This window comes from Madurella fahalii, assembly GCF_045866475.1.
Source record: "Madurella fahalii IFM 68171 DNA, scaffold_5, whole genome shotgun sequence".
Taxonomy (NCBI): Eukaryota; Fungi; Ascomycota; class Sordariomycetes; order Sordariales; genus Madurella; species Madurella fahalii.
This window is the reverse complement of record NW_027263975.1, coordinates 650,423-671,787: the sequence shown is the minus strand read 5'-3', so window position 1 is coordinate 671,787 and position 21,365 is coordinate 650,423. Positions and strand designations below refer to the sequence as shown.

General features: G+C 54.0%; 6 protein-coding genes across 6 annotated transcripts; 3 read left to right on the top strand and 3 right to left on the bottom strand.

The window, feature by feature from the left end:
• Positions 1–1,911: 1,911 nt before the first annotated feature.
• SYG1_2 (Xenotropic and polytropic retrovirus receptor 1) lies at positions 1,912–4,597 on the top strand (the record flags this gene model as incomplete). Its single annotated transcript, XM_071064182.1, has 5 exons — positions 1,912–1,951; positions 2,013–3,730; positions 3,777–3,866; positions 3,917–4,211; positions 4,263–4,597. The coding sequence occupies 5 exons, from the start codon at positions 1,912–1,914 to the stop codon at positions 4,595–4,597; spliced, it is 2,478 nt and encodes an 825-aa protein (XP_070920283.1).
• Positions 4,598–6,455: 1,858 nt separating this feature from the next.
• On the bottom strand, positions 6,456–7,025 carry MFIFM68171_08762 (uncharacterized protein; the record flags this gene model as incomplete). The annotated part of the gene is made up of 2 exons (XM_071064181.1): positions 6,456–6,802; positions 6,911–7,025. 2 exons carry the CDS (start codon positions 7,023–7,025, stop codon positions 6,456–6,458), a joined length of 462 nt encoding a protein of 153 aa, XP_070920282.1.
• Positions 7,026–8,640: 1,615 nt separating this feature from the next.
• MFIFM68171_08761 (uncharacterized protein) lies at positions 8,641–9,393 on the top strand (the record flags this gene model as incomplete). Its single annotated transcript, XM_071064180.1, has 1 exon — positions 8,641–9,393. One exon carries the CDS (start codon positions 8,641–8,643, stop codon positions 9,391–9,393), a length of 753 nt encoding a protein of 250 aa, XP_070920281.1.
• A 790-nt stretch (positions 9,394–10,183) lies between these two features.
• On the top strand, positions 10,184–10,846 carry MFIFM68171_08760 (uncharacterized protein; the record flags this gene model as incomplete). The annotated part of the gene is made up of 1 exon (XM_071064179.1): positions 10,184–10,846. One exon carries the CDS (start codon positions 10,184–10,186, stop codon positions 10,844–10,846), a length of 663 nt encoding a protein of 220 aa, XP_070920280.1.
• A 2,800-nt stretch (positions 10,847–13,646) lies between these two features.
• Positions 13,647–14,755, bottom strand: MFIFM68171_08759 (Carboxylic ester hydrolase; the record flags this gene model as incomplete). Its single annotated transcript, XM_071064178.1, has 3 exons — positions 13,647–13,937; positions 14,050–14,208; positions 14,270–14,755. 3 exons carry the CDS (start codon positions 14,753–14,755, stop codon positions 13,647–13,649), a joined length of 936 nt encoding a protein of 311 aa, XP_070920279.1.
• A 1,768-nt stretch (positions 14,756–16,523) lies between these two features.
• MFIFM68171_08758 (uncharacterized protein) lies at positions 16,524–20,374 on the bottom strand (the record flags this gene model as incomplete). The annotated part of the gene is made up of 2 exons (XM_071064177.1): positions 16,524–19,892; positions 19,955–20,374. The coding sequence occupies 2 exons, from the start codon at positions 20,372–20,374 to the stop codon at positions 16,524–16,526; spliced, it is 3,789 nt and encodes a 1,262-aa protein (XP_070920278.1).
• Positions 20,375–21,365: the final 991 nt, after the last annotated feature.

The window sequence follows — 21,365 nt, the reverse complement described above, 5'->3', positions numbered from 1 at the left end:
GGATTCGGACACCATTTTCGCCAGTCTTGGTTTAGAGTAGAGAGGCTTGTTGTTGCACCAAGTATCGAAGGTGCGTTCCGGTGTCTCCTATTTATCATCTCTGCGACGATGGCCGCTCTTGTCTTTGATTTACTACAAGCTTCTCTGCTCAAAGCCGCTGAGATTCATAAGCAAGATGTTCGTCCACCACAATACCTCTAGAAACAACATCGCAGTGTGGTACATGTGCTGACAAGAGCCGTAGTCCAACGCCTAACTCGATGTTGGAGTCTTTCGCCCGCCAGCCAATCATGGGTTGCCGCTCAAAAGGGGCTGACTGGCCGCACCACAACGAACACCAGGATCTCACTGTCAGACCGGAAATATGTATTCCGCGATACGTACATCAGCTGGAAATACCGGGAAGGAATCTGGCCCAGTGCAGCTTAAATCCAATGTCCAATGTTCCCCGCGTTACTTTGCTCGACTTCCCCGGGTGCACTCAACCTTCGGATCATTGCGAATGGGTTATCAGCGTGCTGCAGCCTACACCTCCGCCGCGGGTCTTAACCGTTAGCACGGCAAGGACCTACTGTTAGTGATCATTGAAAATGGTATAGCCATCACAAACAGTGGACCCCTGGCCGCGCTAACGGTTATGACTCCGGGGGGATGTATAAGGACTCGCCGTTGGCGTTCACCGAGTATGCCCGCCACGTCGCACTCTAGCGGTGAAACTGGGCGCGCTGTTGGAAGTTCCTTCAGCGCCACGTCAGCATGGGAAACTCGAAGGGAAAAAAAGATGCCGGAGGCGATGCGCTTCGGGAGAGGTCAGCTATTAAGATACGCGGAGTCGATCCGGTGGCGGAGCAACGTTCTCAAATTGCCCCAGAATCGGAAAATAGGACGCATCTCGGTGCCTCGCGACGATGTCACATTCATCAAGTCAAGCATTTCCGTCGAGAGAATGCCAAGTCCTGCAGTCAGCTTACGGTTCGAAAAGGCCCTATGCGGCAGGTAGTCGCGTGGGTCCTCGCTGTGGCTGACGGTACTCGGGCGGTTCCGAGCCTATTGGCAGCCCCAACATCTCAAATCCGTGCCTAAAACAGAGAGGATTCAACCCCTGGCATTGCTGTTCGGACTCCGGCCATCAACAGCTGCCGGAACATCAGCCACAACCCGCTCGCTCCGCTTTGGGCAGCGCCATCTGCGGCCTGACAGCGGGCTTCTGTTGTGCTCGCTGTGAGCTTTGGCGCCTTCCACGAGCAACGCCGGACATGTACTGCGCCGTGGTTGCGATTCTCGTCGAGTATTAGCAGTCCAGCTAGCAGTTCCTGTGCATGCAACATGCAAGCAGGCCTGGGCCACGCCGTCCAAGAAGCATCACCCCGCAGATCTTTGATGTTGTCCAGCCCTTGCCATGCCATCCATGGAGGTTGAGACAGGAGTCTGGGCGCCCAGGCCAGCGTTGGGTTTCCCTAAATAGCTGATCAGCAGAGCGGATTGTGGGTGACCCAATGAGCATTCTATGATACGAGCAAAAGTTTTTTCCCCTGCCCCGGTACCGACAGGGGATAATGCCAATGCTCTGATCAACCAATTCCACATTACTTCTGAAGCGAAGGATCGGGTCTTTGCCCTATATTTTGATGCTCAGCTCCGCCAAGCTTAGATTGCCCGCTTGATCAGGTATGCTAAAGGCCGAATTACCCTTGTCGGTACCCTAGCCAGGGGAAAAACTTACTCATCACAATATAGTTGTGGCCAAGGCGTCAGCGCGCAGTGGCATCTTTGGCCAGCAAGTTAAATGCAGCCGGAGCCCTGGGTCCTTGGCTGATCATAGGTCTCTGTTATCTCAGGGTCTCGGATCTCCGTTTCCCGCGTTCTGCACGTCGTCGGGGACAGATCTTGGAACTTGTTGGCTTGCCCAACATGAGGTTCGGAGAGGAGCTCATCTCAGAGCGAGTCCCAGGTGGGTGGCGTGAAGCACGCGCACCCTCACCGATGGCCTGGGCTAACGGCGATTTCCACAGAATGGGCCAGCAAGTATCTCGACTACAAGACCGGAAAGAAGTACATACATGCAGTCGCCGAAGCCATTCACAAAGCAGATTCGGGGCATGTACCGCCCCCACAGCAGGTCCCCTCCCGGCCGGATTCTCGCGAGTCCAACGAACATGTCGCATCGCCGACTGACTTCGAAGCCGGCGAGGGCCTTAACCCAAGGTATGGGCCGTATGTGCCAATAAGGGACGATGAGTCGTACTCGAACCCGAATTCTCGGCCCGGTTCGCGGGTACCAAGCTCGGGTACGGGCCGGCTGAGCAATGTCGCCCTCCCAAGACTTGATGTCGCCGGGCTAGGTGTTAACCGGTACCAAGAGCAGCCGCGCGAAAGGGTGGAAGTCGTCATGGGCGGGGACATGGAACAGCACCCACAACGGCACGCCTCTTCCGCACCGAGGAGGATGATGACAAGGAGACAACGGGCTTTCACAGCCATCGCGTCATCGTATCCGTTCACGGCTGTTCGGTCCAAGTTCTTCGACAGCGCCAACCAACCGCTCAACCCGACGGACCTGGTCGAGAAAGCCAAGAACGACTTTTTCCAGTTTATGATGGGCGAGCTGGATAAGGTCGAGGAGTTCTATAGGACCAAGGAGCAAGAGGCCGGCAAGCGGCTCCAGCTTCTGCGGGAACAGCTTTACGAGATGAGGAATCGACGGGGTGACGACGCCTTTCGGAGTGACATCAGGAGAAAAGGGTCCGGGGACCCAGCTTCGCAGGGATTACTCGGTCGTGTGAGGGAAAGCGTGATCGAACTGACCTCGTTTAACAAGTCATCGACGAAGCTCAGTCCAGGGGTACGCGACCGGCCCCCACTTCCGCCAACGCCGATCCTCACTGCGTTGCCTTCACAAAGTCGAAGAGATTTCGTTCCGAAGCAGGTTATTGATGAAGATGTCTCCTATCCCGAGGCCAAGCGCAGGCTCAAGGTGGCTCTTCATGAGTTTTACAGAACGCTCAACCTCATCCAGTCCTACGCAGCACTCAACCGCACGGCGTTTCAGAAGCTCAACAAGAAGTATGACAAGAACGCGCGTGTGTCGGAGAAGCAGGAGTTTGTGCGACACTTCGTCGACAAGGCCTCTTTTGTCAAGAGCAGAGTAATCGAGGAGCACATGCAGACGACCGAGGACCTGTTTGCGCGCTACTTCGAGCGCGGCGATACCAAGGCGGCTATAACCAAGCTCCGGTCCCGCACTGCCTTGAGAGACACGGAGACCATGAGCAATTTCTCCAACGGCCTGCTCGTTGGTTTCGGCTTCGTCCTTAGCGTGCAGGGGCTGATCTCGGCCGTTCGATTTCTGTTCGACGAGGACGTGGACGATGACAAGCAAAAGGTCGTGTCCTCGCATCTGCAGATTTATGCCGGATACTTTTTGATGCTTGTCATGGGATGGCTGTTTGTGCTCATCTGTCGGTTATGGAGCAAGCACAAGGTCAACTACAAGTTCGTCTTCGAGTTTGACCCGAGACACTCATTGGACTGGAGGAAGCTGGCACAGTTTCCCAGTTTGTTTACTCTCATGTTTGGCGTCATCTTTTGGCTCAACTTCAGTGCCGAGTTTGGTGGGGAGGTTATGTTTTTGTATTACCCGGTTGTTCTCCTCGGAGCAACCTTGTTGGTGCTCTTCCTGCCGCTTCCCGTATTTCATCACCAAAGTCGGCTGTGGTTTGCTACCGCTCATGTTGGTGCCCTTTCACCCCTTGGAAGGCTGTTGCTAACCGTTACAGTGGCGTCTCCTTATGGCGCCGTTCTACTCTGTCGAGTTCAGAGATGTCTTTCTTGGCGATATCTACTCGTCGCTGAGGTATACTTTCGCTGTAAGTTGCCCAAGACCCCACAGCATTAGGTAACAGCTGACACAATGTAGAACGCCGAGCTCTTCTTTTGTGTCTACGTCGAAGGCTGGGATGAGCCTGAGCGCTGCGGATCCAGTAGGTCCCGCCTCATGGCCTTTCTCGGCGCTTTGCCCTATATCTGGCGTGCGATCCAGTGTCTCCGGCGATACTACGACACACGCAACGTCTTCCCTCATCTGGCCAACTGGCTGAAATACATGGTCGCCATCGGCGCCGTCGTAGCCCTCTCGGAGTATAGAATCAAGGGGGGCGAGATGACGCTGAGCTTCTTCATCTCCCTTTCCACTCTCAGTACCATCTATTCATGTTAGCTCATCTCTTCCCCAGCATTCAATCAATCTGCTAACCATACCTCAGCTTACTGGGATATCTACATGGACTTCCGACTAGCCCAGAAGGGGGCACCAAATTACCTCCGTGATATCCTCGCCTACAATGCCACGTGGTGGTACTATGCCGCCATGATCGCCGATCCCGTCCTCCGCATGACGTGGGTTTTCTTTGTCATTTTCAACCGCAACATTCAGCACTCTACCATTGTCAGCTTTGTCGTGGCCCTGGTCGAGTTGTTCCGTCGAGCCTTGTGGGTCATTTTCAGGGTGGAAAACGAGCATTGCGTCAATATTGCGCAGAATAAAGCGAGCAGGGATATCCCGCTACCATACATGATTGAGGTCCAGCAGGTTGATTGAGGGGTTGATCAGCATGAGAGTATAGATACACGTTGAATAGATACCGGTCGGATGGTTGCATGAGATACGAATAGCATAGCCTGGGGCGTTGGTGGTTGTATTATTGATTATACTCTAATTACCTAGTCTACAAGGAAGCATTGCATAGGATATGATGCCTTTGGTTAAAGGAGCGGTGAGATGCGATAGACGGCTTCACAACGCTGAATTGAGGAGCAATCCGTTGGAGCCCTGCTCTGGCACGGGACCAGGAATGGTCTCTGGTGATGTGAGAATTGCAGTGCTCAGTATGCTGATTTCCCGATTCGGCTGCGTGCGTGTGTTGTGAATTGAGTTCTTGAGATCAGATAGGGCGGATGGCAGGTGGCTGCCTTGATGCCCCTCTTACGATGTAAAAAATACAGTGTTCGAACGAAGCTCCAATACCCAGATCGGGAGGGCTGGTGGATGCTGAAGTTGGCTATTGGTGATGAGTCCACCCCTCAAACTACATGTTGCCGCGAGGCGATCTGTCGAGCAATGCCCTCTGGCGATGTGAAAATTGTAGTAAGTGACCCCCTGATGGCGCAGTAGATGCTGTATGTTGTAAGTGGCCGAAACTCAAACCCCCCTGCTGACGATGCTGCTGAAGAATAGGGAAGGGTGGTCGAGAAGCAATTCGGCAGTCGCAAGTATTCTTTCACGACTACTTCAGCTTGTACGGCTCTCTCAGAATCAGATATTCTCCGGGGAAGGTTGCTATGATGCTAGGTGTTGGAAAATTTCTCTTCACACAACCAACGTCGACCAAATGTCCTTTCTATTTTGCACCCAGGAATACATTTGGCACTCTTCAACACCTCTGAGGATGAAAGAATGCAGTGAGAGTCACAGTTGGCACATCCCTTTTTGGGTTGCTTGGTACCCCCGCACAGACTTTACCGACTGCAAAGAGATTAGAGTTCAGGTTGAGTCCGTGAGTGATGCTCTCCCGACGTTAAGATTGCAGTCTTCTCCCCCCATTGATTATCCTCTGAAACACCATAATCGAAGTAGGGGAGCGTACAGCATCCCAGCTTCAGGAGCCCAACCGAGAAGGCCCTTTCTCGATGAGAAAGCTGCTGTAAGAGGCCACAGCATGCGACGCCAGCCACTTGCGGGTTCACTTTTGGTCACTGATATTTGAACCCCCCGATTTTTGTGTTGAGTACAGTGATCCCCTTCTGCGATGTGAGGATTGCAGGGAGGAAGACTGCCCCTCTCGACAAACTGCATTCAGGGACATGTCTGCGATGAGCGACAAGTCGACGAAGCGCATTACGCTAGAACTTCTTGATGGAACAATTGGTAGTAATTGTTATTTCAGTGAGATCAAATGCATTATGCATATATCGTTCGGTATTTGGTGTTGTGTTAGACAATGAAACAGTGAAGATAGAGTGAAGGGGAAGTCGGTAGGGTTAGGGTCCGTTATGCGTCCTAAGTCTCTTAGGAGAGTACAAGAACGGGCGTTTTAGAAGAGAGTTCTAATTATAATTACTGCGTGGCGGGCTAGGGCCGTGCGAGCAAGGCAGTTCGAAGCAGCACTATAACCGATTGGGAAGTGCGCCATGCCCGGCGTGTACGATAGCGTGTTCGCGATTACAGCTAAGATATGGTAGTGAGGGAGTGTTGGTGAAATTTTTGGCTGTGTGCCTAGTATACCTCAATTTTTTTTTATTTTTTATTTTTATTTTTTGGTTTTGTTTTGTTTTGGCTTTCATATCGGCAGCACAGTAGAGACAGTGTTATAACCTACCGCCACATACACGGGGCGTCCATTGCTATCAAGTCCACCTATTTATCATTGGGGTGATGTGGGCTCTAAGCAATCGTTAGCCTAACTCATCCCCTGGCGACATGTCGTTAAGAAGAAACTTGCCAGGATGATCTGAACGTGCTGGAACTTGAGCGCGCCGGCGTCGTCCTGGACGATGCTGTATCGGCCGGCCCACTCCTCGGTATGCGACTTGCCGTTCGGGTGCCGGTACTCGACCTCTCCAAGTGCGAGCAGCTCGCGGTCATTAGTGCCGAACGAGTACACCCGGACGACGGGGTGGTCGCGGTGGGCGACGTTGTTGAAGAGCTTCTTTCGGAAGCCGAGGATGGCCTGCGCACCCTTGTTCTTGGTGCCGGCGAACTCATAGACGCCGTCGGGCGTGAAGAGGTCGACGAGTTTTTGCTCATCTGCATGTTTCCTTAGTTATTGTTCTGTATCCTATCACGTGAAGCTAGAAGATAACAGTGTGACAACATAAGCAATATGGCAGATAGGTACAGTAGGTATGTACATACCCTTCTCGTGCTCGTTGTGCGATGAGGCGGCGTTGGAGAGGCGGTAGAACGTCTCAAGCAGCTGCCGGACGGGCTCGGACACGGTGTCCGGGAAGGCGCCTGGGCGTATCGTCATCTTGTCACTTCGGTTCAGGGAAAGATACCTAATTAGTAGCAGATGGCGTATTTAAGTGATATGATGATGGAGACACAATTGCAATTAGAAATAGATGTTAAAGTAAACTCGTAAGGACCCGGGCTGTGGCTAGCTTTTATACTTCCTAGCTGTGAGAGGGATATGGGACGGATACGCTTTGCGCTACCTCATTGCCAGCAATATAGCGTCATGTGCCCCATCGATTGGCTCCCTTTCTTTCCCTGCGGAGAAACCGAGGAGGCGAGAACCATGTTGACTCGTGGAAGAATACTTGGAGAGTAGCTTGCAAAATGTACTAGGCACCTACCTGGGTAGGCTTGCATTACGCTTTTGTAGACATGGCCGCAGCTACCGGGAGGGTGGGTATGCTGGTTGGCCAATCGCGGCAAGGAGATCGGCGTCCCGGATGCATGAAGACAAAAGAATGTGAATACGTCTAGAGGGCGAAGGAGAAACAGGTGGGGTTGCTGTTGACCCTAATTGGGTAGAGATCGATAGCAGCACTGCACCACCTCCCGTCTGGCGTCGTCTATCGTTTGTGCCGTAATTGTGTGCTTGCTCCAAGCAACCACACCGGGAAATGACAAATTATTTTGTCATGACGTCCTTTTTTGCCGAACGAGGTTCATGGTGTTGAGTGGTTGATCGACCATTTGGTTCTTTGCTGCGTCAAGGTGGTAAGATTTGGGTAGTTGCGGCGGGCTACCGGCAGAAGACTCAGACAAGGCGCGTCATACATGGCGGACACCGACTAATACTAGTATGGTTCCATCTAATCTCTCGTCGTGTGTGACAGCCGCTGACGTGTATCCAGGAATGCGTTGCCGTGGGGTCAGGTAGTTGGGCTGTCTCGACTTCGTCGTCCCGTCGCGCGTAAAGCCACCTCAGTGCCAACCAGTCATAGGACATTCCAGGAAGATGATTAGACACCCATCTGACTACGTCGAAGACCCCGCCATGAACCATTACCATTCTCACCTAGGCGCCTACTCATACAGTCTCATCCGACAACTGTCCTCGACAAATCCGGATCAGTGGTGAGCCTGGTTAGGGGGCTGAGGCGAGCCGAGCGCTGAGGCTGGGGGAGTGTCCAGCCAGATGATCTCATTCGTGGCTTGATATTCGGCTCAACAGCCCCACATCGCGAAACGACGCAAGCTTCCACGATCAGGCGAACGAACGATACAAAAGCAACTCTAATCCCGGCACCGAGAGGTAGAGAAGTAGGATAACCGTGTACCTCCCTCTTTCTCTCCCGTGCACCCGTTTGTTTGCTGTGGACATTACATACTTGTCCCCAACATCATATATATACGTGTAGCCAAATCCTCGACACTGGCTGAGATATATGTAATGTAGCTAGATTACCACTAGTTGGCGCCCGTTTTTGACTTGCAAAACTAACCTACTGCCCTAAATAGCATTCCTCACCAGTTTAATGGGCAGATATTAGCCGAATCTGAGGCGGAGCTGATCTGGACACATCATAGCTGACGACATTCACGCGACTATGAGCATAAGTGCTCGTCGATTTTAGGGTGGTATAACTACCAAGATAACGAACAACAAGTGTAGAAGTTCAAGGCCACAAGTGATGACGACTAGAGGCGAAAAGACGAGCACTGGAGGAGAACCCGTGAGCTCAGTGCTGGACACACAGCCGCAACTAGGCCCGGCACGCCCCGAGGTGAGCCTCTGGAAAGATGTCAGAAGCTTCCTCGAGTTTAGCATCGTAACAGGGGAGCCGGCGCCCCTCGCAATCTGCCCAATTTGCCAGGAGAGTGAACTGTATGTCAAGGGCATCCCGCCGTCTACAGAATGCGTCAACCGCGAGGTGGCCTTTGTCTTGATCTGCGGACACATGGTGTGCGAGCACTGCTTGCTCTCCTGGTACAGGTTATGTGTGAGCGAGAGGCGGCTCCTGAGCTGCCCAGTATGTCGGCATAAAGTCCACTACTCGGGCCGGGACTGCCGGCACGCCATCCGAGCGTTCATAGTACCTGGTCCAGGAAATCGTTACAGGGCGCAGGCCGCTGAGGACATCTCATATCTAGAGAAGTGCCCGCGCACGCTGTTAGAGGGCGGGATCCAACCTGAACGGTGCGATAGCTGTAGGTTCAAACGCGCGGTGCTGCTGGCCGCGCAGGTCGAGCAAGACGTTCAGGATACGGTGCAACGGAGACTTTATGCCATGGTAAATTCCTCCCCCGACGAGGCAGCCCTATTACTGGGTGTAAAATTTGAGGTGAGGGATAAGATCCTGGAGAACTTGAAGGAAGCCATGGCGGCCGAGTATCCGTCTTGGGGAGGGAAGGTTCCATGGAGTTTGTTGCTCAATGATATGTAAATAGAAACCGCCCTAACTCATTTATTTACCAGGTATTGAGTATAACTTCGCATTGTGTAACAACCTAGTATCCCGCTGTTACCTCAATACACGCCGTATTTTTCTGAAATAAACGTTCGCCGTGTTGTGCTGCAGAAAATTGAGAGGCTCCAGAGAGCGCTATTATGGTTTGGAGACGGCTGTTTGCTGATGATTCCCTGGATGGCAGTGGCCTGTATGATGGTAAGGGAGTATGTAGTGTAGTAGTTGTGGTGGTTAATGCTGGTGCTCCACGAATCCGGGAACGAATATGGATACCTGAGTCAAACGAGATAGGGGAAAAACTGGAACGCTTTGCGAGAGGAAGTACCTCGCACTGATTGGGAGGACTCGGCACATGACTTTATCTCTATGAGATGAAACTGGTAATCTAGCCCTCAGGCCCATGTACGCTTAATGCGCACGTGGGCTTTGTCAGTCGGTGCGTTCATTGTATCTCGTCTAATAAGTGAGGCGCTGGTCTCTTTGTTCGAGTCCCAGGCGTTGCTTGTCACAGGTGAATTTGGGCATTCTTTGTCGATCTCACATGGTTAGAGTCGACTATTTGAGCAATAACTCGAATAAAAAGCGAAACTGGAAGTGCCTTCACGCCGACTCCCGCTTTTATTCAATTTGCCACCTAAAATTGACAACACTCGTAAAACTCCAGCAAGACCGGATCTAACTCTCGCAACATTCTTCATTCGCCGCTAACGTCTGACTCGATCGTGCCCCTTCTGCGATTCCGAGACTCACATAAACCATGGCCAACATGCAAGGCACACCACTACCACGGGGTCCCTATCCGACAACGTTCCCTCCCACATATCTCGATTTGCTGCCTCCGGAGGAACCGCAATCGACGGTGGCGACCCAGCCTACAAAACCCCCGAGCAAACGCCGGCCGCTCGCCGCCTCACCTCAGCCAGCGGCCTACTACTCCCAGATCCAATGCCCCATCTGCAAGACGCACATCGCTGACGCCGACGGGCGCAACTTCATCGGCAATATCTCGTGCCTCCATCGCGGGCCCTGCACCAATCCCAAGTGCATCGCGGCCTACTACGGCGTCAAGGACAAATGGGCGTTCCCCTACAAGGGCAAAAGGCCGCTGTACTGCCAGGCGCCTGGATGCAAGAACCGAGAGATCAAGGAGTGGTGCTTGGTCGAGTGCCGCGTGGACCAGGGGTACTTCTGCGTGAGGAATACGGGGACCATCCACCCGAATGCGAAGAAGGAGTTCGAGAAGGTTAAGGAAGAGTATTGGGCCAGAGAGAAAAAGGAGGAGAAGAAAATGCAAAAGGCGAAGGAGAAGGAGGAGGAGAAAAAGGAAAGGGCACGATACCATGACGATGATAGCTTGACGGGCAGTCGTTGCTTGGACTGTGTACTCGCCATGGCCCTTTGCTGTACCTGCGGCACGTTGATTGATTGATAGGATCCTCTGGCACAACAATGTCCCGACCCATTTAGTGGCGGAAGGATGGTCAAGGTGATGCCGGTAGTAATGACGGAGACTTCTCTTTCCCTTGCAAGGTACGCTGGATACCCAGGTGAGGTCGCAGAGCAAGTTTGGCCTCGTGGTTTCGTACTACTCTGGGGCTACTGCTAGCATCAGGCAATGTCACACCTAGAGCTAGGAAATGAGAATTTCGGCTGGCTATCTCTGATCATTGTTTTAACTCTTCGCATACTAATTATCTCGAATGATTACCTACATGTAACAGCAGTCAATATTCTGCATATGAAAACGTGCTGCTCTGCTTCTCAACCTAAGGACATCCCCCATCGCAGGCACAGCCCCAAATGCACCAGGTGGTAGGTTAGCTTGTTTACGGCGGGATAAAGGTGCCTACTCTGACGATGCCGGTGCTTGGCGTTTGCGCCCGGGCCCGGCGGCAGATGAGATGTGGCAAGCTGAATAATAGATATGGAAAGAAAAGTTCTTTTCCAATGCAATAGGTACCTACCCTGCGCTGGATATTTGTCGGAACAAACTTTCACGTCAAGTGCTAGTATGAAGGAATCTTGTTCATATAGAGCCAGGCTACTCCAGACCCTTCCTCATATACTCAACACTGTTTCAATACCTTCTCATAGCCATGAACTACCATCAGGCCCCCTAAGCTGTTTATCTCTGACCAAGTCAGCAAACGAGGCGAAGCGGCGGATGTCGGAAAACCAAGATCCCGGGGAGGGCTCGCAAGTTCGGACTGCGGCATGTGAAGAAAGTGAAAATGCGGGCAGCTGGAGCGTCGCAGGTGGCGGCACCGGTGTGGGCGGGCGGAGCGGCGAGCGTGGAGGAATCGGTGGTGCCGATATAGACGGGAATCGATTGTTGTTTGCCACTGGTGTCCTTGTATGAAGCGGCAGCGTCGTCAAAGGTCTGGGTCCCAGCCTTAACTGCGTCAGTCGCGGCGGAAGACTTAGCTGGCAGAATTTAGGAGGCGTCGATGGTGGAACTCGCCGCTGCGATGGAGGGAAGTCCGACCCGTAAATGGCATCCGGGCGAAGCGGCCGAGGCGGCGGTAATAGCGAAATTGGCGGACCAAACTCAAGACGTTTTGGCGTTGGGGGCGGTGGCGGTGTCGGTGATACAGAATTGGAATCGAGTTCGGTGGCCGTGAATCTCGGGGAGCGTAGTCGCTGTAAGAATTTAGAAAGTCTAGGCCGAGGTAGCCGCGGAGACAATGGTGGATGATTATCTGGCGGGGGAGAGGAAACTCGGCCCCGAACTTGCGAGCGGGGAACGGGAGTGCGAGCGCGAGAGAAACCGGAAAGGACCAACTATACGAGTGTTATGTCAGCCGCGGGCGTTGTAGTTTCATGGCCGAATCAACATAGCCAAGTACCACTGCTACGGAGCTGATGCCTCTTGACTTACACATAGGGCTCTGACCCATCCTGAGCCGTGGAGCGAAGCGGGTAGCAATTTCCCTTGTGTCGGCTTGTTCCTCCAGTTCATGTTGTCTCCTTAACAAATGCTTTTCGATTTGTTTATCAACTCGTGCAAGGTTTGCGACCTCGCGCCGGCAAGCTCGGTTTTCCCTTTCCATCAGCTGCATGGTATGGTTATACAGCGGGTCGCTTTTGCGGCGCGTGTCCTCTACGTAGCTTTGGAACTCTATGCGTAGGCCGCGACTCCCAGGAGAGTACCCTGGGAAGCGCTTTGGGGATCCATCTTTGTAGGGTGGTGTAAAACTCATTGCGCTAGTGACTTGCGAAGTGTCGGCGGCAGAAGGCATATTTGAGGTCTGTGAATGTAACTTGGCTGTAATGGAGTGGCTGTAGGGTGGTTATGTCGCGGTGAGAAACATCACACAGACAGGCAGCTAGCTGTGCGGCCTGTTTATCATATCTGATAGCGTTAGACGAGCGTATGAGGCGATGTTTACGAGAAAATGTAATAAAACTGATAGGGCGAATCGTCTGTAGAGGTGTGGGTGTGACTCAGCTTGCAGCCACCTAGGCAGTGGGTGGCGCCCCCTTTTGCAGTCTGAAGACGCCTATTCTAACTTTAACGAGCTGCCCTAGTCGCCCCAAAGTATCACAAACACAAGATTGCTTGTCTCGCTTCAATAAGGCAGTAGCTTGCACACCTGGCCCCCTGTGAGTCTCGTCGCCCAAACTCGGTTGCCTTGTTCGCTGAGCACAGAATGGCCACGGGATAGCATTGGCGGGGCAGATGATTATGTCAATTATCATCATCCAAACAGCCTGGCTGTAGTATTTCGCTGCGATTCGGGCTGTCAACGGACTCTAGTCATGCTTGCATAGCAGATTCCGGACACGGCAGATTAAGGTATCTGCAGATTCCAGACAACCCTAGCCAACCCTAACTCGCTAGTCGCCCGTCCCCGCTATCTGGAGTGCCGAGCCGATACTTTGGATATCGCATTCTGCCTTTCTTGGAAGGAAAAACAAGGGGTAGGCTTTAGAAAGTGGACATCGCCTCTCACGTAGCTGGCGAGGTAGAAATAAATTTACGGAAAATCTTCAATAGCCACCATTTTCTTGCATTTCACTAATGGACGTTGAACAGCGCCACTAGTAGTAGCTGGCACATATTTGACATCAAGTCCAGCCGTCCTCCTCCTCCTATTAGCCCACGGTAGTTCCGGTTGCCAGGTTCTCAGTCGGCGGGCCCTTCCCTCAACTTCCAACACCAACATACGACCCCACTCCATTGCAGAGACCAACAATCAATGAACTCAAAACAACAGCCCTCATCCCGCTCACAACCCGAAGAACTTCATGTCATCGGCTCCGCGCATGGGCACCGAGTGGCCCACCCCCTGAGCGTACACGCCGACAAGCTTGTCGCCCCAGGTGTAGGTCGTGTACCGGCTCTGGGGCGTGTTGGCCTGGGTGCTGTCGGGCCTGTTGTAGTCGTAGCCAAAGACGCCGCACCACTGCTTGATGGTCTCGTTGTAGTTGTTCTGGTTGAGCGTGGTGTCGGCCGAGCCGTGGTAGATCTGCATCTTGGGGCGCGGGCCGTCGTAGCCGGGGTACATGTCGAAGACCATCTGTTTTTGCCCCCGTGTAAGTATCACCCTAGCTGCTACTACTCATGGGGCTAGATAAGCCCGGGGAGGAGGAGCTGGGAGGGGGGGAGGGTTGTTGGTTTTGCATGCTTACCTTGGCCCAAACCTCGGGTGTGCCACGGGCTTGCCCGTTAGCGCACGAGCTGTTCCACTGGTTGGTGCCGCCGGACTGGCTGTAGAAGCACCCAGCGGCGGTGCCCGAGTAAACGATGGCTGCGGCGAACATTTCTGGGTACGTGGCCGCCATGACGTTCTGGTTCCCCGGATAATTAGCCAACTACTCCGTTGTATCCCCCGGGATGAAGGCGTCTCACCGTCATCATGCCACCGGACGAAGTACCCGTGACAAACACCTTGCTGGCGTCGCCATTGTACCTGTTCAGCGTGTAGTTGACCATGTTGGCAATGGAATTGCTGTTGCCGCCGCCGTTGTGCGTGAGCGTGGCCCGCGACGAGACATCCCAGCAGGTGCCGCTGTATGGGGACTCGGGGTAGATAACGATGAAGCCTTTTTGATCGGCAAGCTGGGCGTACGGAGAACCCCTGTAGTATGCCTGCGCGGTACCGGTGCAGTAGTGGATGGCCACGACGATGGCCGGCTTCTCCGCGAGCCTGTCGGGCACGTAGATGTACATCCTGGCCCTCGAGCTGTTGGGACCAAAGTCCGAGACTTGGGCTAGAGCCGCCCGGGCAACCTTCAGGGGGCCGGTCGGCTGCATCAGCTCGTCCCAGACGGGATGTGCCATGACACTACTGCCCACAACGGCCAATGCGGCCGAGAGCTTGCTAAGGAACTTCATCGTATGAGACTTGAACTTGTCAGAGGTTGCAACTGGCAATAGGCAACTTTGCAGTTAGGCGGGCAAGACAGCTTAGCCTCAGGAGCCGCGGCGACGAACCGAGACGTGATATAGGGCGAGCCAAGTGGTGGTCCTAGGCCGCATCTTTACCCCGGAACCCATGACCCCGCGGTGGTCATATCGCTTTAGACTTCCGTTCCCCCGCTACCACGTTGCTGGCGGCTCTTCGTTGGCGGCTCCCCGCGGGGAGCGGCTGCACTACCATCTTGACGGGGGTGGGAAGGCGTAGAAGTCCAATCGGGAGAGGTTCAGATACTGCCCCGATATTAACCGGACGACGCCCCTGGCGTCCCGCGGTACCCCAGATCTGAGGTCTATTTGCTGGAAAGCACAAGAATCGGCACTGGCATGGAGGCTCGGTGGGTTAAGGCCCTGTCCTCCTTAGTCTCGGACACTGTTGGGGCTCGTAACCAATTGCCTGGTTGGAAGATCTGCAGGCGCAAGCCCGATTTAGCTCGTCTGGCGATCGTGTAGGGACGAGTTTGTTTAACGGCTTAATGTGGGACGATATAAGCTCAATTTGCCGGCACAGCGCGGGCTGATCCCATGTGTGGTAACCGGCCGACCGCCTCCACGCGAAGTGCATATTGCTGATATGTTGAGCTGAAAGGGCGTTAATACTGCATTCTCATCACTGTGTTGCTAGCTACATGACCCAGAACGCGCGAAGAACTTGCCTTTTTCAATCGCAGTCCTTGCCAGCAGCCGGTCAGCGGATCTGTCCCCGGGCCCGAAGTCCAACGCTCGTGCCGGCCGGCCAAATGCCAACTTGCTCCATGGAGGACGATGTCGAAATGGCGCCCTTCATGTTTGGCTTTAGTGCGGAAGTTGGGAAGACCATTCTGGATCCATGGCATATGAGGGGTCCAGGACCCGGGCACGACGTATTTCCCGATGATCTCCCCGCTCGACCCCAGCCCATCTGGGGCAATATGGATGAATCGACAGGGATGTGTGCTTTCGCGGTTCGGAGATTTTTCCTGCACCTGTGTCATGGGTGTACCGCATGAATGTCTGTGGCGCCTAGAACGCCTTCAATTGTCTGGTGCAACACAATGAGCCAGTGCAAGTTACGTGAGAAGTAGGAGAACAAAGCATGTACTATGAGGAATGTCATTAAAAACACTGGATTATGACTACAATTTCCTCGAGCTCAGGCGAATTCCATCACACGCCCCAGAGCAAGGACTGAACTTATGAACCTCGTATCCGGAATGCAAAGCGCCTAACCTTTCCCCAGCGCCCCGAAAGCAATCTTTCTCCTCAACGGTCTGGGCACCGCCGTATCCACAACACCCTGATAGTCACCCGACACCTCGGGCATTCCCTTAACAACAACAGGTGCTTCATTAAACCCCCCCGCCAGGTGCTCCAGCCGCCACTCCCATCTTGCCTGCTCAACAATGTCGCCGCTCTTGCGCAAGCGCGCCCGCCAGCCCTCAACCCATTGCCAAGCAAGCCGAGCGTCGCCCACGGCCTCGGAATACTTTGGCCGCTGGAAGTTGTGTCTTGAACCACCGATGGTAGGTCTAACCCGGCGAATTATGTTACTTTCCTCCTCCTCCTCCTCGTCGTCGTCGAAGATATCATCAATGTCAACCTCGGCCGTGATGGAGTGTACACGAAGGCGATCAAAATTGTTCTCCAGCACAATGACTCTCTGATCCCGTCCCGGTTCAGCACCGGCCCCCGCCGCGCCCGAGCGTGGTCAATGCCCACTCGTCCCGCTTGCGAGGAGCGCGCTGTGCTCGTCCCCGTCCTCATCAGCTGTGTCAGCAACCGACGACGCCCTCCTCGGAGCGAGGCCCACATCCGCCTTCGATGTCACAACGCGGTCGGGGAACCACGTCCCGCTGCTGGGCCGTGATCGGATCGGGCGCTCCGTGCCAACGTCACGATTGTTCGTATTAGTGTTGGACTGTGGTTGTTCAAAGATGTTGCGCATCCGTTGGAAGAGGCTTCCGCCAGAAGAGTGGGCGCTGTCGCCGCTGAATCGATGAGGATTGGCATTGATGGTGTGGCCGGGGTCGACAGCAGGCTCTAACAACACGCGTTGTTGTTCTTGTTCTTGTTCCTGCTGCCATGGCATCACAAGGCTCGCCGGTGCCTTGCCTTCCGTCTCGGTATACTCTGCAAACTGCGAGTTGCTGCGGGACCGGCCCCCGTAACTTGGTGAGTCGGTTGCCAGACTGTTACGGATTACGGGATCGTGCTCGCCCGCATGCATACGAGGAGTGGCTTGGACGGGAGAGGCTGAGGCTGAGGATAGTGTCGCCTGGCTACGTAGAGATTGAGGAGTCCAGCCCACGTCGGCTGCATCTGCGATATCTCGGGACGCGGAGTTATCAGACGTAACATCTTCTGGAGACACTGTGGACTGGCGCTGGGTAGGTGTCTGGGGTCTGTCGGGGTTATGTCTGCTCGCAGCAAGGCCGCCGCTACTGGCCGAATACGAGCGTTCTTGCCGCAGCTCGGCGGGGCTGGTCTCGACAGGCTTTGGGCCGGGAATTGTCTGGCTTGCGTGCGAAGGCGGCGTTTCGGGCATCGCCTCGTGTTCCCCCTCTTCATTGAAATAGCTGTCAACCTCCTCCACCCAGCTTTTGCCACGAAACATGTCGTTGGAGTACCTTGGAACTCCAAGAGTGGGGCTAGAGATGCGCTCCTCCAGGTCGTCTCCTGCGGTTTTCATCTCAACCGTCGGTGGATGTTCCTTTGGTTCTGATTGCCATATGAGGGGCTTTTGTGGGCTCGAATCAATCTCTTCGGAGACGGAACCCTCGCTCTCTTCATCGTCTTCGAATAGATTATCTTCGCCATAAACTGTAGCCGTATATTGATCCTCCAGACCATAATAGGGGGTATTACTTTCTCTGTGCGGCAGTCTCTCCACGGGTTCTCCATGATCAAAAGAATAGTCCATGTCTGTTTGGTCTTGGCCAAGCGTTGGAGACTCGAGGCTGCCTGTGGCCATCGGAGTAACAAATGGAGGGGACTCGGCATCGGTATTTTCGTCTCCTGAGGAGGGGTGGGGGCAAACGTTATAAGCATCCTGAGCTACCGGAAGGCTGGGTCCCTCTGGTTCGTGTTGTCGGTGCCGATATGCGCCGTCTTGGGGCCCTGGAGGTGCATTATCTCTTGCAGCGGTGGTAGGAGACCCGCAAGCCTCGAATGAGTCTTGTCTCTCTAGCCGACGATCTTCATGCCAGTGCATTTCATCATCTGGTTCTGACGGTACATTGTCACTGGGATTATCGGATAATCTTTCATCACTGGAGACATGTGCTGCGTGTCGCTCCCTCTCTTCACTAACATCACTCTCGCGGTCCGATAATGTCCCTCGGATACTGAGAGAACCACTTTCATCCTGGGAGGAATCCATTGCCACGGCCTCGACGTCGGTATTCGGAAGTTCCTGAAGCTTCAATACGTCCTGCTCGTCCAGATCGCTCTCGTGTTCCGATATGGCATCCGTATCACTGCAGACAGCCGTGGCTTCCTGTTCAAGACTGGTAAAGGATGATGGTTCTCGAGGAGAAGTGAGGGTATGGTCCGCCGCTTGAAGCTTCGGCATCTCTTGCTTGGCGAGGTTGATTTCGTGCTCAGATTCGGACTCGATTCCACTCTCGTAAACCTTGGGGTCTTGGACAGGACTTGCCGTGGATGGAGGTCCCTGAATAGGAGTGACAGCCTTGTCCGTTGCTTGAGAGCCATCATGTCCAACCCCCTGGCTCTCTAATTGACGACCGCTTCTGTATTCTGGGGATGCCCCAGATATCTGGGATTGGCCAAATTGATGTGGCGTATCTTCATCCAGCTCTGCGTCTTCGACCATCGCGTCGTTCTCACTCATTTTGCGACCTGCTTTGTCGGGGTCTGTGGTGGCAGTATGAGGTAGATCGGCTCCAGTAGGCTCAACATGACTGGAATCGCCGTTTTCAATGTAGCGTTCACCCGAATAGCTGAGTACCACCCCCTGATTGTCCTCCCGATCGACGTGTCGATCGGGGGGGAAGCACGTATCGTCCAGAGCTGAGGGGGCTGTGAGTCCAAATCCCCCCACATCGCCGGGTGAAGATACTGAAGAACTCTCCCCATGACCGGGAGTTGTGTTGATTGTGCTCGTCATAGTTAAAGCCTCTGGTTGGTGTTGTGGTTGTCCATGCTTAACCATGAGCAATGGAATCCCATCGGCGACAGCAGACGTCCCGTCGCCAATGATTGCTAGCGATGGAACCTTAGCCGCCAGCAAGGCATCATAGCTTCGTCCCTCTGACCCTTCGTCCTGGGATGGGGGTTTGCTCGCTGTCTCAGAAACGTCCTTAGATGAGTGAGACTCCTCGGGTTCAGTATTGTTCGCGACAGATGAAACTATGGCCTCCACAGGGGCCGCCGCTAGCCCCAAAGGAAGCTTCGGCTCCTCTTTGCCAGGGCTATGAACCTCGTGGCTCGTTGTACCGGGAATATCTTTGGCTCGGTACTCTCCCGCTGCTGCCTTTCCGTCCATATCTGCTTCTTCTGGGAAAGGCCCGGGTTGTCCTTGGTCAACATCACCTTCTGCCACCGCCGCACTGGGCTGATGACTCCAGCTGAAGTCCGGGTTGTGTGGGGCTGAACCAAGTACCGGCTCGGCTGGGAATTCCGGAATCGGACGCCAGAGGCCTTCAGGGGTTGTCATGTTTGCCGTGGATCCGTGCGCCGGTGCCACATATTGCTCGCGCCTAACTGCCTGGTCTTTCTGGAGGGTGATAGGGGATTCGACAATCGCGTGCTCGTGGAAGCCATGATCGATGTCGTCTATCATCGAATCCACAGTGGTGGTTCCCATATCGAGCGGATGCACGGGGGTTGGCCCATCCGTCCGAGCCGCTGCTTGCATGGCTCCATGAACTTCCCGTGCACTTTTGTTTTGTTTAGCATCAGGGCTATTGGCTGCCGCTGTTGTATCTAATGGTTCAAGTGCTTTAGTTCCCGTGGCAATGGCTAGCGGTAAACCGTTCGTTCTCGCTGCTCTTCGTAACCTCGTCGGCACAGCGGGCAGCGAGACTTCGAACTTCTCTTCAATAAGGCGGTTGAGTTCCTGTAGGACGAAGCGCGTGAGCACATGGAGTCCAGCGGTCTCCGAACAGTGGCAGTGCCTACCCTTCTCCTAGCTTCCAAATCCTTTAACCTCTCACGACCCTCCTCGATGGCCACCCGAGCCTCCTCTTCAACTTGGCTCATCAAGTAGTCCGTGTCCTGTTCGATAACATCGGTATCGAGCTTGAACTTCCCGCTGCGTTCCTCGTCTTCCTTGAGATCTCTTGCAGCAAGCTCCTCATCTTCCTTCCTACGTCTCGCGGCAATCTCTTCACGTTCTGCCTTTCGTTTCCGATCCAAAGATTCTGACTCGGCGGTGAAGGCGGCACACAAGGCGCGTATTGCGTCGTCGCGTTTTTGCTCTAGCTCGTCGAGCTTTGCATCGTGGTCAGAGTTGTTGAGCGACGCCAGAGTGTTGTTTATGGTGGACAGGGTATCCTGCATCTGCGTGAAGAGAGCGACAACGTCCATTTTCGCTGCCATATTTCCTGAACGGTGGTAGTGGAGGACACGGACGCTTCTTCGCAGGTAGCCCAGCTTGGGGACCGGCTGATGGGCAATCACTCTCTCCAAGAGTTGAAGGAGTTTCTGCGTGAGTTTGCCACGGCAAGCGGGGCTTCTCGAAATAGATACTCCACGATTCAACAGACAGCGTGATTACTAGCTGAGCTCGCTACCACTCAATCCTGTCTTTTAACGCCGATTGAGACCAGCTCCCCAGCTAGTAGTAACGGTGCCCGCACGGTGAAGAACGAATGGACATCCACAACAATAAAAAAGGTACCCGGTTCTGACAAGCTATCCAGTAGCTAGGAGCTCCAGGGCCGGGAAGAGAAGAAAATAACTAGGGAAGCTACAGGACCACAAGAACAGGAGGAAACGAAACACGGAACCTTGATCAATAGAAGTCCAGAGAAGCTCTCCGCTTGGAGAAGTTAAGCTGGTGAGGCAATTGAGCGGGACAACTGGCCCCGCCCAGCGTTGGGGTGCTCTTCATGCGCTCCGGGGGTCAGTTCTCGGATGGCGACTCGCCTCCTCAAGCGCCGTTGATCGCAAATATGTGGTGCCGGATGTAAGGAATGCCTTGCGGATGGGGAAGCCGCCACGATGTGGACGTGCGATGTGCTACCTGCTTATGTTGAAAGGCGCCCGCCACTCAATTGTCACGATTATGCAGCCCATTTATTTTTAGAAGGGATGGAGTGACCGGGGAAGTTGAGCGTGGACACAACCCGAACGGAATCCCAAGCTCGCGATCGATGACGAGTCCCCCACGGAACAAAGGGAATAGGCGTCGTAAGTGCAATGGCCTAGCAAGGATTACGCTGCAGCGACAATGGCATTGCCGCCGAGAACCTGGCGGCTACCGCAGCCAGAGGTTGCACAGGATCCGGCGGTGGCAAGTGCTCGAAATCTGACGCATAAAGTCGTTGACGAAGTTGAAGCTCGGAAAGTGTTTCAGGCATGGCAAGGG